We start from the raw sequence: 13,475 nt of genomic DNA, 5'->3' as shown, positions 1-13,475 counted from the left end.
CCCGGAGAAGAATCCCCATCCAGGTCAACAGAGCAGACAGTTCTGCATGTTCATCTCTCCCCCTTCCATTCAAGTCAATGTGGCAGCCTGAAATGCTGAGCTCTGGATCAGGCACCCAGGCTCTGAAACATAAAACTGCCATGTTGAATCAGATAAAGGACCCACCCAATTTAGCATCCTGTTCCTAGCAGCAGCCCATCAGATACCTCTGGGAGCTCACAAGCAGGGTGATGGAGAAAGTATATACAAATTAAAAAAATATACTTCTTTTGTATAGTCAAGATTACATTGCAAATTAGAAATGAAGAGCTCAGAACACATCTATTAACTGCTGCAAGAACGACCGTTGCCAGGACATGGAAAGCATTACAATGATTGAATATGGTTCAGTGGGATAATGCAATCTGGCAAACAGCGTTATTGGAAAAAGTGACACAAAAAATTAAAAGTAGCAAGAGGCCAAAAGAAACACAACAATTTTAATACAGTTTGGTGTGATTTTATGGATTATACAAATAATGAGGCATATGGCAGAACAGTTTACAGAACAGTTGGCATGCATGAATTATATATTATTATTATTTTATTTTCTCTTTTCTCCCTTACACCCTGTCAATTAAAATTGTTATTGAAACAAAATACTTTTAATAATGGTCAACAATCTAAGCATAGCCGTTATTATACATCATTTCATATATGTAATAATTATTATATATATATATATACTTTAACACAACTTTATTCAGAAACATTCTTTAGTGTTCTTTAATTTTAATTCTCATATTTTATATAACTGTTGCATGCCTTCTGTCTGAATGAAATAAAAATTAAAATGTGATATAATAAAATGAATAATTAAACACCAATTGCTAGCATAAGCCCTTCTTCTAAAATTTATCCCGTATCTTGACAGAGATAAGCCATTAAGAAATTATACACTATAACACCACCCCTTATGACATGTCCTTGGGACTTTGCTGTTCCTGATAAAAGCACCTTTTCCGGATACATAACTGGGTTATCTTTATCATTACGGTAATAGATTAACTTCAGTGACTATGATAAGGAGATTGAATCTGATGTGGTGCTTCCTCATTCTTCTTGAAAATCCTTTGCAAGTGCATATCAAATAGAGTACAGACATGGTGTCACAAGTACATTGCCTCCCTATCAAATCAATTATAAGAAATAACCAGTGGCCAGCATTTCAGTGAAAGGTGTATCTAATGAAATCCTCAGCTACTGTTCATTTACTTTATTAAATGTGATGGTGATCAGCTCAAGAAATTTGACAGGGAGGCAGAGAGAGAGAGAGAGAGAGAGAGAGAGAGAGAGAGAGAGAGAGAGAGAGAGAGAGAGAGAGAGAGAGAGAATGAATTATTAAATACTCTGTTTCCTTCTAAGAATGAGTGGTAGTTTGTATTTACTAAACAGGTGTGTTTTCAACATAACCCAACCCACAAAACTCAGGGCTCCTACACTTTAGCCCATGTCAATCCTGCTGCCCATCTGCCCTTCAGGTCCAGGAGATCATGGTGTCATTTCAAGGCTTTGTCGGGAATTACGATGGCGCTGTATCTCTCTCAGTTTTTTTTTAAAAAGCAATATCAAAAGGTCAAGCAGTGCAGATGATAGCAGCAGTAGGTGTGTCACAGCGGAGAACAACTTAACACAGAATCCAATCAGATAAACCCAACATCCAATCAGTGTGTATGTGTGTGTGTGTACGGCACACTCACAACTAGCAACAGCAAAATTGTAAACATGCACCCAAAATGCCATTCTGAGGATTTCTTGAGGGCCACATTTGCAGCTGCACCCGGAGGCTTGCTCTAATGCTTTTATTTTATTAAATACAATGATTTGACTTTGTTCCACAGAACGTCCTCAGGACTGAAATTTCTCATTACTGGTTTCTGAGCATTACAATTTTTGATGGAAACTCCAGCATGAAGTTTTGACATTTGCTGCAAACATGAACTCCCAGGCCAGCTTAAACTTAACATTACATCGAAGTGAAACTTATGAAATGAAAAGTTGATCAGTTGGGTTGGGGTCATGGACTCAAAAATGCTGGAGTTCCCCCCCCCAAAAAAAGATTTATAAATAATGCGTACTCTACTGGATTGCCTGCTGGGTAGTAGGTGCTCCCGTGTGCTCGATTCTGAAATGCAACAGCATTTGCTAAGGTCATATACACTGTGGAAATGTTTTGCTTTTTATTCGTTGGTGTTGGTGGTGTTAATATGGGCTACTTGGAAGACGGTTCTCTAGGACGATGATATATTCCAGCTGCAAAACCTTCCACGAAACTCCTAAAGTTCAAACAGAGAAAACAAACTGGAATGAATTAAACACGTGTTGTCTCTCTCGGCCGGCAGGGACAGACCCTGTAGGCTAGGCAAATGTTCTCCTCATAAAGAAAACAGAAATGCAGGTGCAGAACAGGCTAGAGCCAGTCAGATTAGTACACACACTTTTACAAGAAAAACACTATTCCTGTTTTGGGGCCATCTTAAGCCTGCGACTTCTTCATTCCTGCTCAGCTATGAGCCAAAGAATGCCCAAGCCTGTAGCATATGTCTTTTGATATCACAGAAATATGCAGTGCCGTGATCCAAACAGCTATTAACCTAAAAAGCAGCAGGAAAGCAGATTGGATATAAGTCCCATTTGGGATGAGTTAACTTCTGCGGGATCTCAATAAGCCATGAGCTAGGGTAAAATTGGGGGTGCTGGCAGTGCGTTTTAAAAACAACAAGCAGGTGACCCTTTAAGCCAGGTTTATACTACTCCACTTGGCAAGACACCTGTAGCAAGTACAGTAAGAACTATCTGCAGCTAACCAGTCAGGGAAGCTTTTAAAGGACCGGTTCTCTTCCTCCACACAGCATCCATTTTAAGTCACAAAAGGCTACTTTTATGTATGGGCAATGCATTTGCTATTGTGGGCTTATTTGCATGACTGTTTTTAAGCAGCACGCTGAGGACGTTTTATTTCATTTTGCATTGTTATTGTTAGTGCTCTTCTGCACACCTGCATTCAAATCATTGTGCAGTTAAGACACTAAAATTTACAACAAAGCAAAAAAAGCAAGGCGGGAGCCTGTTTAACTCCAAATGCCTAAACTGTCCTACATCCATTTAACTGATAGAAAGGCCCACTGGATTCAATGGCTCTTTCTTGTGAGTAGGCGCGCCTAAGATTATGCCATCCACAGCTCGCCTGAGGGTAGGTGAAGAAGATTTCTCCAGGGATCAAGCCCCACGTTTATTGTCCCCTGCACTTTGTCCCCACCCATCATAGCAGAGAAAGGGCCAAAGGCAAGACCACTGAAGCCTTTCAAAAGGTTCCTATGGGCAAAGGTGAGCCCTGTGAGCTGTGGGCTGTGGTGGCCATTGCTGTCTGATGAGGAAGAAGAGGCCATATGGGACACTGCAAGGAGAGAGCAGCCTGAGAGGGAAGGACAGGGTCCCTGCCCCTTTGCCTTTAGAGGTTGGGAAGAGGACACAATCCTGCTGCCTCCCTATCCTGCTCCATCCAGGAGCAGAAAGACCCTCTAGCAACAGGTGAGGGAAGGATAAACAACTGAATGAGGTGAGGTCAGAGGAGCTAACTCCTATCGCTGATAACTTGGCCCTCCCTCCACTATTAGCAATGTTTGGTTATATTTAAGGTTGTCAACCATTTTGTTTAAATTCTTGTGTATTTATGACGTTTATTAAATGTGGGCAGTGGGTTGTTCCATGTGATTCTAATTTGGAGACTTTACTTTGGGCACGATCCGAGACGTACATTATTTTTAAATTGGCATTAGATTTTATTAACATGCTTTTCATATGCTACAATTTATTAATATTTTCTACCCCCATTATTGTTCATGGCTGTCCCAAAACTCCGTTTCCTGAAAACCTGCCAAAAGTGGGACCTGGGCATATTCCAAAAGTGCTAGAAGAAGACCACCTTGCCTGCACTGGCTTTTGCTACTGGAGACAATGCTTGGCTTTGATTTATGTTTAGTGGGCATCACGCTTTGTTGTTGTGCTTCCTAAGACCGTGGGTAGTTTCAGTACCTAAATAAATACACAGCAGTAGCAAGTTGCAACAAGACTAAGGAATAGTGCTGAAGAACTGCCTTATCCAAATGTACTTATTAGCATAACCCATCCAGTGTGGTGTAGTGGTTTAGAGCGGTAGACTCGTAATCTGGTGAACCGGGTTCGTGTCCCCGCTCCTCCACATGCAGCTGCTGGGTGACCTTGGGCTAGTCACACTTCTCTGAAGTCTCTCAGCCCCACTCACCTCACAGAGTGTTTGTTGTGTGGGAGAGGAAGGGAAAGGAGAATGTGAGCCGCTTTGAGACTCCTTTGGGTAGTGATAAAGCGGGATATCAAATCCAAACTACTCTTCTTCTTCTTCTTCTTCTTCTTCTTCTTCTTCTTCTTCTTCTTCTTCTTCTTCTTCTTCTTCTTCTTCTTCTTCTTCTTCTTCTTCATGGAGCTTGGAAGGATAATGCTTGGGTAGCTCTCAGAGGGATTGCAAATACGCCACAAGATATAGATATGTGCTGATTAATATATCTTACAGATATCCTGTGCTTTGTTCCTGGGGATACCCAGAGGTACGCATACCCCTAAACATTTTGTGAATCTTTGTACCTTTGTCCATTTACTGTACAGTGGTACCTTGGTTTACGAACTTAATCCGTTCCGGAAGTCTGTTCTTAAACTGAAACCATTCTTAAACCGAGGCGTGCTTTCCCTAATGAGGCCTCCCGCTGCCAGTGCCCTTCCACCATTCGGATTCCGTTCTTAGACTGAGGTAAAGTTCTCAAACTGGGACACTATTTGTGGTTTTGTGGAGTTCGTAAACCGAGTCGTACTTGAACAGGTCTGTTCTTAAACCGAGGTACCACTGTATTTATTTTTTCTGATTTGAACTATAAAATGATTGTTTTCTTGAGTCAGAATGATGGTACCCCTAAACATTTTTTTTTTAGGAAAAAAGCACTGCGGATATCAAATATTCATGCTATGCAATCCTAGTCAAGACAAACTTTAACTAAATAAATAAATAAAAGATAGGCATATTGGTCCGTAGGGGAAAAAAAGAACTCCAAAATACACAGTTGCGCAATACTTGTATTAAGACCAACCAAATTGTGTCGCAATATTGTTGTAAACTTTTCAGAAATTTTAATTAGGCACAAGGCACTGGTGGTTGGTGGTTGGTGTTAACAAATATTAGGTTGGATATTGTAGCCCTCAGGTCAGCAAAGCTTTTACACTCAGTTCCAAGTTGGAGATTGCTCAACTAACTAGGTTTCTGTTAGATGCTAGAGGCATCTACTTGCACACCTAAGACTGTGGAACAAAGAAGCAATGGTGTCTCCCCGTATTTTAAAACACAAAAGGCCAGCTGTTACCCAGACCTGTCCCACGATGTGAAGAAAACACAAGGGTTAAGCAGAGAGCCGAAATAAAGAGACACTTGGCAGTTTTGGAGTTAATTTTTCAAGAATGCAAATGGATGAACTCCTGCAATTTCAACACCAAAGCTCATGCAAAGTGTCTACACACAAACACACCTCTGCCTGCTTTAGTCTAGCGAAAATGTAGCAGTTGAGCAAAGCTTTGCTTTCCTCGCAAGAGCTGACACCTAAAGAATCCACTGGAAGTGTAATGCTGGCATTACTAAACTTATTCAGTGGCGCAATGAAGCAGCTTTCTTCATTAGACAGTAAATGCATAGGCGGTTTAAATCATTAGCTGATGATAATTACAGATTAGGAAACATCTTGCGTACAGAGAAACGATCTGCGCTGAAGTTGTATTTGGACCTCATGTTGAAATTCTTAAAAATGCTTCAGTTCTGCAGACACAGTGAAAGACCAGCAGTTTATTAGTGGCATTATTATTGCAATCAAACCACGAGATGTTAAATCAGAGATGGCTGCAGATAGGTTATGAGGATACAGTACTAAGAAAGCAAAGTGCAATTTAACGAAGTCTCGCTCCTATCATAAGAGGCAAATCAATTTCAAGTTGGTAGATCTGCCCCAGTTTTGTACAAGACACCTGTAGAAGTGTTTTCTGAAGGGGCTCATAATTCTCTTAAGGTACCCCATTAACCAAAGAGAGTTGAGCCTAGGATGGGGGGGGGGAGTGGCAGTCCAACGGAGAATCCAGCTGTTTCACAGAACTACATATACTCTGGTTTCTCTTCAGATCGTATAAACCTTTCGCCTTTTACTACAATGCAGCTAAATTAACCATCCCAACTTCCCGGAAGGACCCATGGAAGCAAATAAAAATATGTATGACAAGTCCTCCTTGGGCTATGGAGGTGGAGAATCAAGTATTTGCTGCTCTAGTGCTCCCTTCCTGTGGAAAGCTAGCATCTGAGGGATAAGAGTTCTACCCTAGCCTTCTCTCCGACACACTAGCTTTTTATGGGCAGTGAGCTCTTCATGTGGAGGAGAAGTTCAGCCAAGTGGTCCTTCGCCTTCATTCTCCCTTGCTCTCGGGGTGTTTTCCCCTGAACGTTCTATTCGCTTATTCCTTCCACGAAGAACTGTCAGAGCAGTTCACATAATGAAAGGCGCAATACCCCATAAAATAAAATATAATCAAAAACAGAAAACAATGACGTACGTGTGAATTGTTCCTGAGAGCCAGATATTATAAGAAGAGCAAAAGAGGAGAGAAATTAAGAGGCACCTTTTAAAGGGTGTCTGTATCTCTCCCTCCTGTGGTTTTGAATGGGAGATGAAATAACTCAAATATCAAACCAGAAAGGAGATGGAGCATTCCTCCGCTCTCACCTCTCACCTCTCACCTGCTTGTTTGCTGGTCTTCTTGAGTGGCTGAAATGGAAAGCTGCTCCTCAGCCGCAGGCCAGCCACCACATTCGCATGCTAAGAGCCAAAGACCAAGAATCCTTTGAAGCTTAATGGATCAATGTATTTATTAATAAACAATGCTTTATTGATACATGTAATGTTTATATAAAATCACCCACAGTAATAATCAAGCAAGACGCAAAACACTCAAGCAAATGGCATTTGGGGGAAGAAAGTTGCAGCAATGTAGCTTTTTCACATTTTCCCCCCTTGCTTAGTCATTTGGGGTCAAACAGGCACTTCAATAAAATCTAGGAAAAGTTTGCTCTCCCCACCCCCCAACTCTCCGTTTAATCTCTGGTTTCATTAATTGATTGTGTTTTGTTCACTTCCAGATGTGTGAATTAAGAGTTCCAGCTGACTGGGACTCCTTTTCTATTGAGGAATGCTAGCTGGAGCATTAGCCAAAAGAGGACATTTCTGCATGTTCAATGAGTTGATTCCAGTGGTCTGTTATGGGGGCGGTGAGATTAGGACGTGTTTTTCTTCTGGCTGGCTGTAGAAGGGAACTAGCAAAGCTGGGGGGGGGGGGGTAAATGAGGCCTGTGGATGATCCTGTTTCAGGGAGACCCAGAACCAGACTTCGATAATGCAAACTGTGTTTAAACATAATTGCATTCACAAAATAGAAAAGGGGAGGTGGTGGTGGGGAGTAAATGCGTGTTACTCCATTCTTACAACCCTGAAGTTAAGACACTCTGGCCTCAATGTTCCCATCAGTTAACAGCACAGTAAGTCCCACTGATTCCATTAATTTGTGTTCATAGGATATAATAATAATAATAATAATAATAATAATAATAATAATAATAATAATAATAATTGCCCTCACCTTTAAAAAGCCCAGCTGAAATACAGGCTACTTTATAAGCCTGGAACCATAATCCACAAACCACAATCTCCATTGTAATCACGCTAAATTCCAGAGGTGAGCTGAAATTTCTCAGAAGGCATTTTTCTAGGAACATTTCTGATACATATTTTTTGTTTGTTTTACTCCTCTGGAAGAAAGTAGGGTACTTTGAAGGATTTTCCCAGACTATTCTTCACTATCTTTATTTCTGCTTTGTGATCGGAGGCGATTTCTATCCAAGGTGTTCTGTAATCAAGCTAGGGTGATGCAAAATAGGCTACCAGTGACCGTTGCTTCTGCTGCCATTCGCAGCAGCAAAAATCCAACAAAATTAAAACCTCGTGGGTTGGGAGATAAAGAAGCTGTGCTACTGTCACTGCTAAGCCTTGTCCCCAAGACTACTGGAGAATTTCTCCTCTCGCAAAACACTCTCCCCAGTTCTTTTATCTGCAAATAGGCTAGAGGATTTCCAGAAATCATTTGCACACAGCTGTTGGCAAATTATTTATTTCAGCGCCATTCTTGAGAAAGTGGTTCATGGATTGCAGTCTTGAGTGAATCATATACCGGTACTGTACTCCTTTTCTAGCTTCTCCTGCTGGTGCAGAGGAAAGTAAAGCATGACTGAGCAAGGGGAGCGACACAGGTTATGTTTGTTTTCAAAAGTCACCTGACGAAGTGCCCGTGTAGACATGCTCTGAAGCAGCAGCCATCCAGGAGGTTACATACAGCAGTGGGATGAGACACAACACTTTGTAAGGGTTCTGCTTAGCAACTCCACTTTTCTTTATTTTAAACTTGAAGTGCTGGTTTTGGAATAGCACAGTGGCGGAGAGAGCCAGCCAACCCTCAATAATAATATTTTAAAAATCGCTATATGTTCACAATATGTCATCAAGCAAGCCATTCCATTAGTCTTAGTTCCCTTTCCCACCTGCAAAAATTGCACATTCTCTTAGACATGCATGGTTCTAGTGTTCAACATTTGTACTGTTGTGCTTTTCCCAGCAGTCATGTGAAGTAGGCTGCGACAAATCCTAACCTACTTCGCAGGGCTGTTGCGAAGAGTACTCCTGATAATTTTGGAACACTCGAACCATGCACGCCTGAGGGAATATGCAATTTGTGCTGATGGCAGCAATCATTCCAGGGGATTATTCTCAATGCCCAATTTCTAACGAACCCTGCAAGTCAAATGAAAGCACCGTGCTGATAACAAAAAACCCTGCTATTGATTCTAAAGTTGCTCTCCTGCAATTCCTGTCTACTTCACCAGCGATCCAAAACACGATACATCCCAACTCAAAGGCGTATCTCAGGGTCCTTTCTTGTGTAAATGTGCCTGCGGGGCGAAAATCTGTGCAGAAGACGGAACAATCCCCCACCCGCTTCAAACGGGGAGGCTTCTTAACTTTCACAAACCTGAGCTGTGGGCGGTGGCGGGTGTGTGCTAAGTGAGCAGGTTCTCCTTCATCTCTGCGCGGGGGATCCTAAGGATCGCTCACGAAAGTGGTCGCGCAAGCGGAACGCTCTGCATGCATGCCATATAAAGGCGATCCCTCTTCACGTTTCCAGCCTTATTTTCTCGGGGTTCTTCCCCCGCCCCTCCCTGTAAGAAAGGAGCCAGGTGGGTCGACAAGAGAGAAGCCGCCCCTTCCCCCTTCCCCCGCTCCTCCTCCTCCTCCTCTTCCTCCCACCCCTCCGATTCTTGTCTCCTGCTGCTGCTGCTGCCGCCTGCGGCAAGGGACACCATCCAGGGGAGCGCTCGACTTGGCAGCCACAGGCGTGTGCGTGTGTTTCTTTTGGGTGGTGTAATTCCTCCTCCGCCACCCCTCGACTTTCTCGCGCGCAGCCGGCTTGGCTCAAAGGAGAGAAGGCGGCGCGATTGGCTGCTGATTACCCAGCGCTGGGACTTCTGCACACACGCCGGAGACAAAACTCAGCCCAGGGCTTCGCCTGCCCCACTCGAGGCAGCGGGGAAGGAACCTGCGGGAGCTGCGGAGGCAAGCGCGGGACGGACAGACTTGCCTACTTGCTTGCCTGCCTGCCTGCTTGACCGCCCTCGGCCCTCGCGCCAGAATCCCCTCAGGCAGCGCGCGCGCGCGCAAAGCGAGAGAAGCCTCCCCACCAAAGCCCACCCGTCCCCCTTCTCCTCCTCCTTTCCCGCCTAGTGTTTTGTAAGCACCCACCTGCTGCCCCGCTTCTGCCGCTCCCTTCACTCGGTGGGGGGCCCCGCTTGGACGAAGCGCGACTCCCTTCGTGCGCCGCCGCCGCCGCCTTCCCCTCAGTCTTGTGGAGAAGAGTCCCTCCGGCTCCGGAAGGCGAGCGCAATGGCGGGCGCTCCCCGCGCGCTGCTGCTGTTTTGCCTTTGCCTCAGCCGGAGCCTGCTCGTGGCCCCCGGGGAGCCGGCGCTGGAGCGCTCGGGCGGGCTGCGGAAAAGAAGCCGGGCGGCGGCGTTGGCTGCAGGTGACCAGCCCGCCCCGCTCGTCGTCTCCCCAGAGGACAAGGTCTCGGAACACATGCTCCGGCTCTACGACCGGTACAGCGGCGGTCGGCCCGAGGAGTCGGCGCCCGGCGCGCCTCAGCTGCTCCACCTCCGCGAGGGCAACACGGTGCGCAGCTTCCGAGCACTGCCAGCAGGTGAGCGGAGGCGCCCGCGCGCGCGCCAGCGGCAGGCAGCCCAGGCACAGCCGAACGACGCCGCCGCCCGGCGGTGCCGAACCCGCCCAGGGTTGCTCGGGTGGGGGAATGTGTGCGTGTGTGTCGCGAGGTATTTTGTTTGTGTTAGCGCGCGAGGGAGATTGGGCACGCCGGGCAGCGTCGTGCGATGCGCTCGCGCGCCCGCAGAATGACAGGTCCCCGCGCCAATCCCTTCGCCCGGGGCGTCCCGCGCAAAGAGCCGTTGGGTGGGCGTCAGAAAAGAGAACTTACCTGGGCAGCTTTGCCCGTCGCCGGCTAGCGCGCCACAGGCACCCTCAGCACCGTTGTCGTCGTGGCGCCCTGACCTGGACACGCGTCGAGCTTGGCTTACGCGGGGGAGTTCTTCTTACAAAGCGTTACCCAGCGCCGGGTTCAAATCAGGCGTGTGGGTTCGGGGACACACGTGTATCTAGCGCGCTAAGGGCGCGTCCCCCTCTTTAAGGGCCGTTTTATGTTTAAAACAACATAAGTAGTGGGGAAGTTTACCATCTCTCTTCTCTGTGTGGTTGCGGTGAGCTGGTGCTCTTTCAGCCAGGTGGGTGTCCTGCGCCTGTTGCCCGAGAAATCGGATATATTAAAAGCAGGAATCTGCAATATGCCGCCCCTGTGTGGGCTCTGGAGAGTCAAAACTGCGCTCCTGCAGAGAAAATGACCATGAGCAAAAGATGGAGGAGTTGGTGTCAAAACAGTTTCTGTTTACACGGATAGCTTGAGGTTTCCTTTCTCTCTCCCTCCCGCTTTTGAGATTTAACCAAGGCTGTCTATCCTGCGTCTTCTTGGAGACCTCCTGGGTGACATTAAAAACAACAAGTAAACAACTTCAGCACTCCTCCGAGTTGCTTTCGACATACTTTCCTTTCCAAAAGCAAATGATGTCCATGGGCTTTAATTTTAAAAGGTGGATCTTCCCCCGCCAGTGAATGCTTTATTCAACCCATTTCTCCGTGTAAAAACGGTTTGGGAGAAATTATTACTCACCAGAAGGTCCTTCGCTGCTCACAGAGCTCCCTTTTTCTAAAAAGCTCTTTTGTAGGTTAAAGCCAAATCATACATGATAACGTCCAATGAAGGATAAAAGTTCATTGAGACACCAGGAAGTGGGGCTCTGTCTTGCTTCTGCTCCAGCGAACTCTGTAGGGATTTGGTAAATGATTTGACAGCTGGACCGAGACCACAGGCTGCACTTGTCTCAAACCACTGCAAAGAGATTTTCCAAAAGTTGCTACATGCTCAGACCTCAGAAAGTCTATTCCTGGGCACATACCTGAAATCCACAATATAAATATACCCTGAGAGCCACTGACAAAACAGAATGGATGGGTGATGGTTAAAATGACACCCCGATCCTAAACCCAATGGTCACAAGCCAGAGGAAATTAGCTACACTTAAGACCCACGGAAATCTATCTTTGACCCAAGTGTTTACCTGTACGGTTTGCAGTCTGACCATGCCCTTGGAAACATGCTCCATGGAACTTACTTGGAAGCAAGTTCCATGGAGTTCAATGGGGCTTACTCCTTGGAAAAGATGCTTATGATTGACAGCCTAAATCACATCGGCGGCCCGTCTACCTTTCTGTGCGTGGCAGCTGATTAATCGGATTGACTTTAATTGATTTCAGAGAAATATATTTTCAGGTAAAGATGTGCAAGACTCTGGTGTTAGGTTGAAATAAATGAAATGGTTAGTCCACAATCAAGGTTTAAGATTATTTATGCACCTTGATGGGGTGAACAGATGACCTAATGACTTCATAATGTGGAAGCAAGTGCCATTTATTTCAGTAGGTTGTGTGCCTAATCTGTTTACGATCAGAGTGCAAGTCCAAGTAGATAAGCAGCGTGCAGCCCCAGTCAGGTGCCTAGCAGAAATGTCAGGAGCAGAATATGATGTAGATGGCTGTATAGTTCGGCTCTAGTGTCTGGTAGCCAGAGGTATACTGCTTCTGAACATGGATGCTCCACTCTGACTAATCACTCAGCACTCCTGCATTTGTCTATACTTTTAAAAACTCTTGACCCACATTCGCATCACCACATCTTACAACGAGCTAATGAAATGTTATCATACACGTTGCGTGATGAGATACTTCCTTACATTTCTCCCGAGCCTCTTGTTAGTCCGTTTTAATGCACTCTGCTTTTTTGAGCATGAAAACCATTTCTTTCCATTTTCTTTTTTTCATATGGCTCAGAATTTTATAATGTCGTATGGTGCCTAATCTTTGTTCCCCCCCCTAAACTTGTAAGCCTTCTTTGAAGATTAGGGCACTCAATGTGAGTGTGGGAGACACGGCATCAGTGGTTATTGCAATCTAATTACTGTACAGTGTCACTAAAAGGAAAAGGACCCAGAATCCTCCCTATTCTTATACCAGTATATTTTCTAACTATTGTGCCTTCCTCTTAGTTATGCATGCATTTGCTGCATGCTTAGCTGAAGAAGCAGATTCAGTGTATTATAGAATATGTCAGTTAATAAGTTATTTTCGGCACACCATTAGTAAGTCAGTAAAACATATAGCCCTGTTTGAAATAACTGTGTGCTTCATATACTCGAAGTTTGGGCAGTTTCTACTACATCACATGTATCTCGCAGGCAAGCTACTGGAAATTCCCTTCTTCTTCTTCTGTATTTCAGGACTGGGATAAATCAGAAACAATTTCTTAGTCATTGTTTCTGCAAAGGAGGATGGCTTGATTCTAAGTACAATCATGCCCGTGCCGTTGGAAGAACCTCTCAGGATTCCTAGGTGTCTATTTAGCATTGAGGTTTTAGCCTGCTGTTACATAGTAATTAGTGATCTTCTCGGTCTGGAGTGTTCTCACATCCACAGTTAGAAATGAATACTAAAAGCAAACCACTTAATTTCAGGGAGATCCAGTATTGAGTGGAGTGCTTCAGCCGTGGAAAGCTGCAGCTGGGAATAAAACTCATCCTGAAAGACATTCAAGACCAAATTGAATCCCTCTTAAATTTACCCAGGCTTTCCTAGGAATGTAGGATGTCAGTCACATTA

At 44.9% G+C, this 13,475-nt stretch overlaps 1 protein-coding gene and 1 long non-coding RNA gene across 4 annotated transcripts in view; one reads left to right on the top strand and one right to left on the bottom strand.

Moving 5' to 3' along the window:
- Positions 1-459: 459 nt before the first annotated feature.
- LOC132592616 (uncharacterized) lies at positions 460-10,082 on the bottom strand. Of its 3 annotated transcripts, none has more exons than XR_015947807.1 (4): positions 9,945-10,082; positions 9,178-9,364; positions 6,839-6,917; positions 460-5,872 (listed from the first exon to the last, which is right to left on the bottom strand). It is a non-coding gene; the product is annotated as an uncharacterized LOC132592616 (long non-coding RNA). The 3 variants fall into 3 exon arrangements; XR_015947808.1 differs by having other exon boundaries at positions 460-2,315; XR_015947809.1 differs by lacking the exon at positions 6,839-6,917 and having other exon boundaries at positions 460-2,315.
- Positions 10,083-10,085: 3 nt separating this feature from the next.
- Positions 10,086-13,475, top strand: part of BMP3 (bone morphogenetic protein 3) — a 30,480-nt gene continuing 27,090 nt past the window's right edge. The window contains exon 1 of the mRNA XM_035112544.3: positions 10,086-10,395. Within this exon, the coding sequence (XP_034968435.3) occupies positions 10,086-10,395 (310 nt within the window). The remainder of the gene's footprint in view (positions 10,396-13,475) is intronic.

Source organism: Zootoca vivipara, chromosome Z1 (assembly GCF_965207765.1).
Source record: "Zootoca vivipara chromosome Z1, rZooViv2.hap1.1, whole genome shotgun sequence".
NCBI lineage: Eukaryota > Metazoa > Chordata > Lepidosauria > Squamata > Lacertidae > Zootoca > Zootoca vivipara.
Note: the sequence above shows the minus strand (reverse complement) of the source record. Positions and strands in the feature narration are given on the sequence as shown.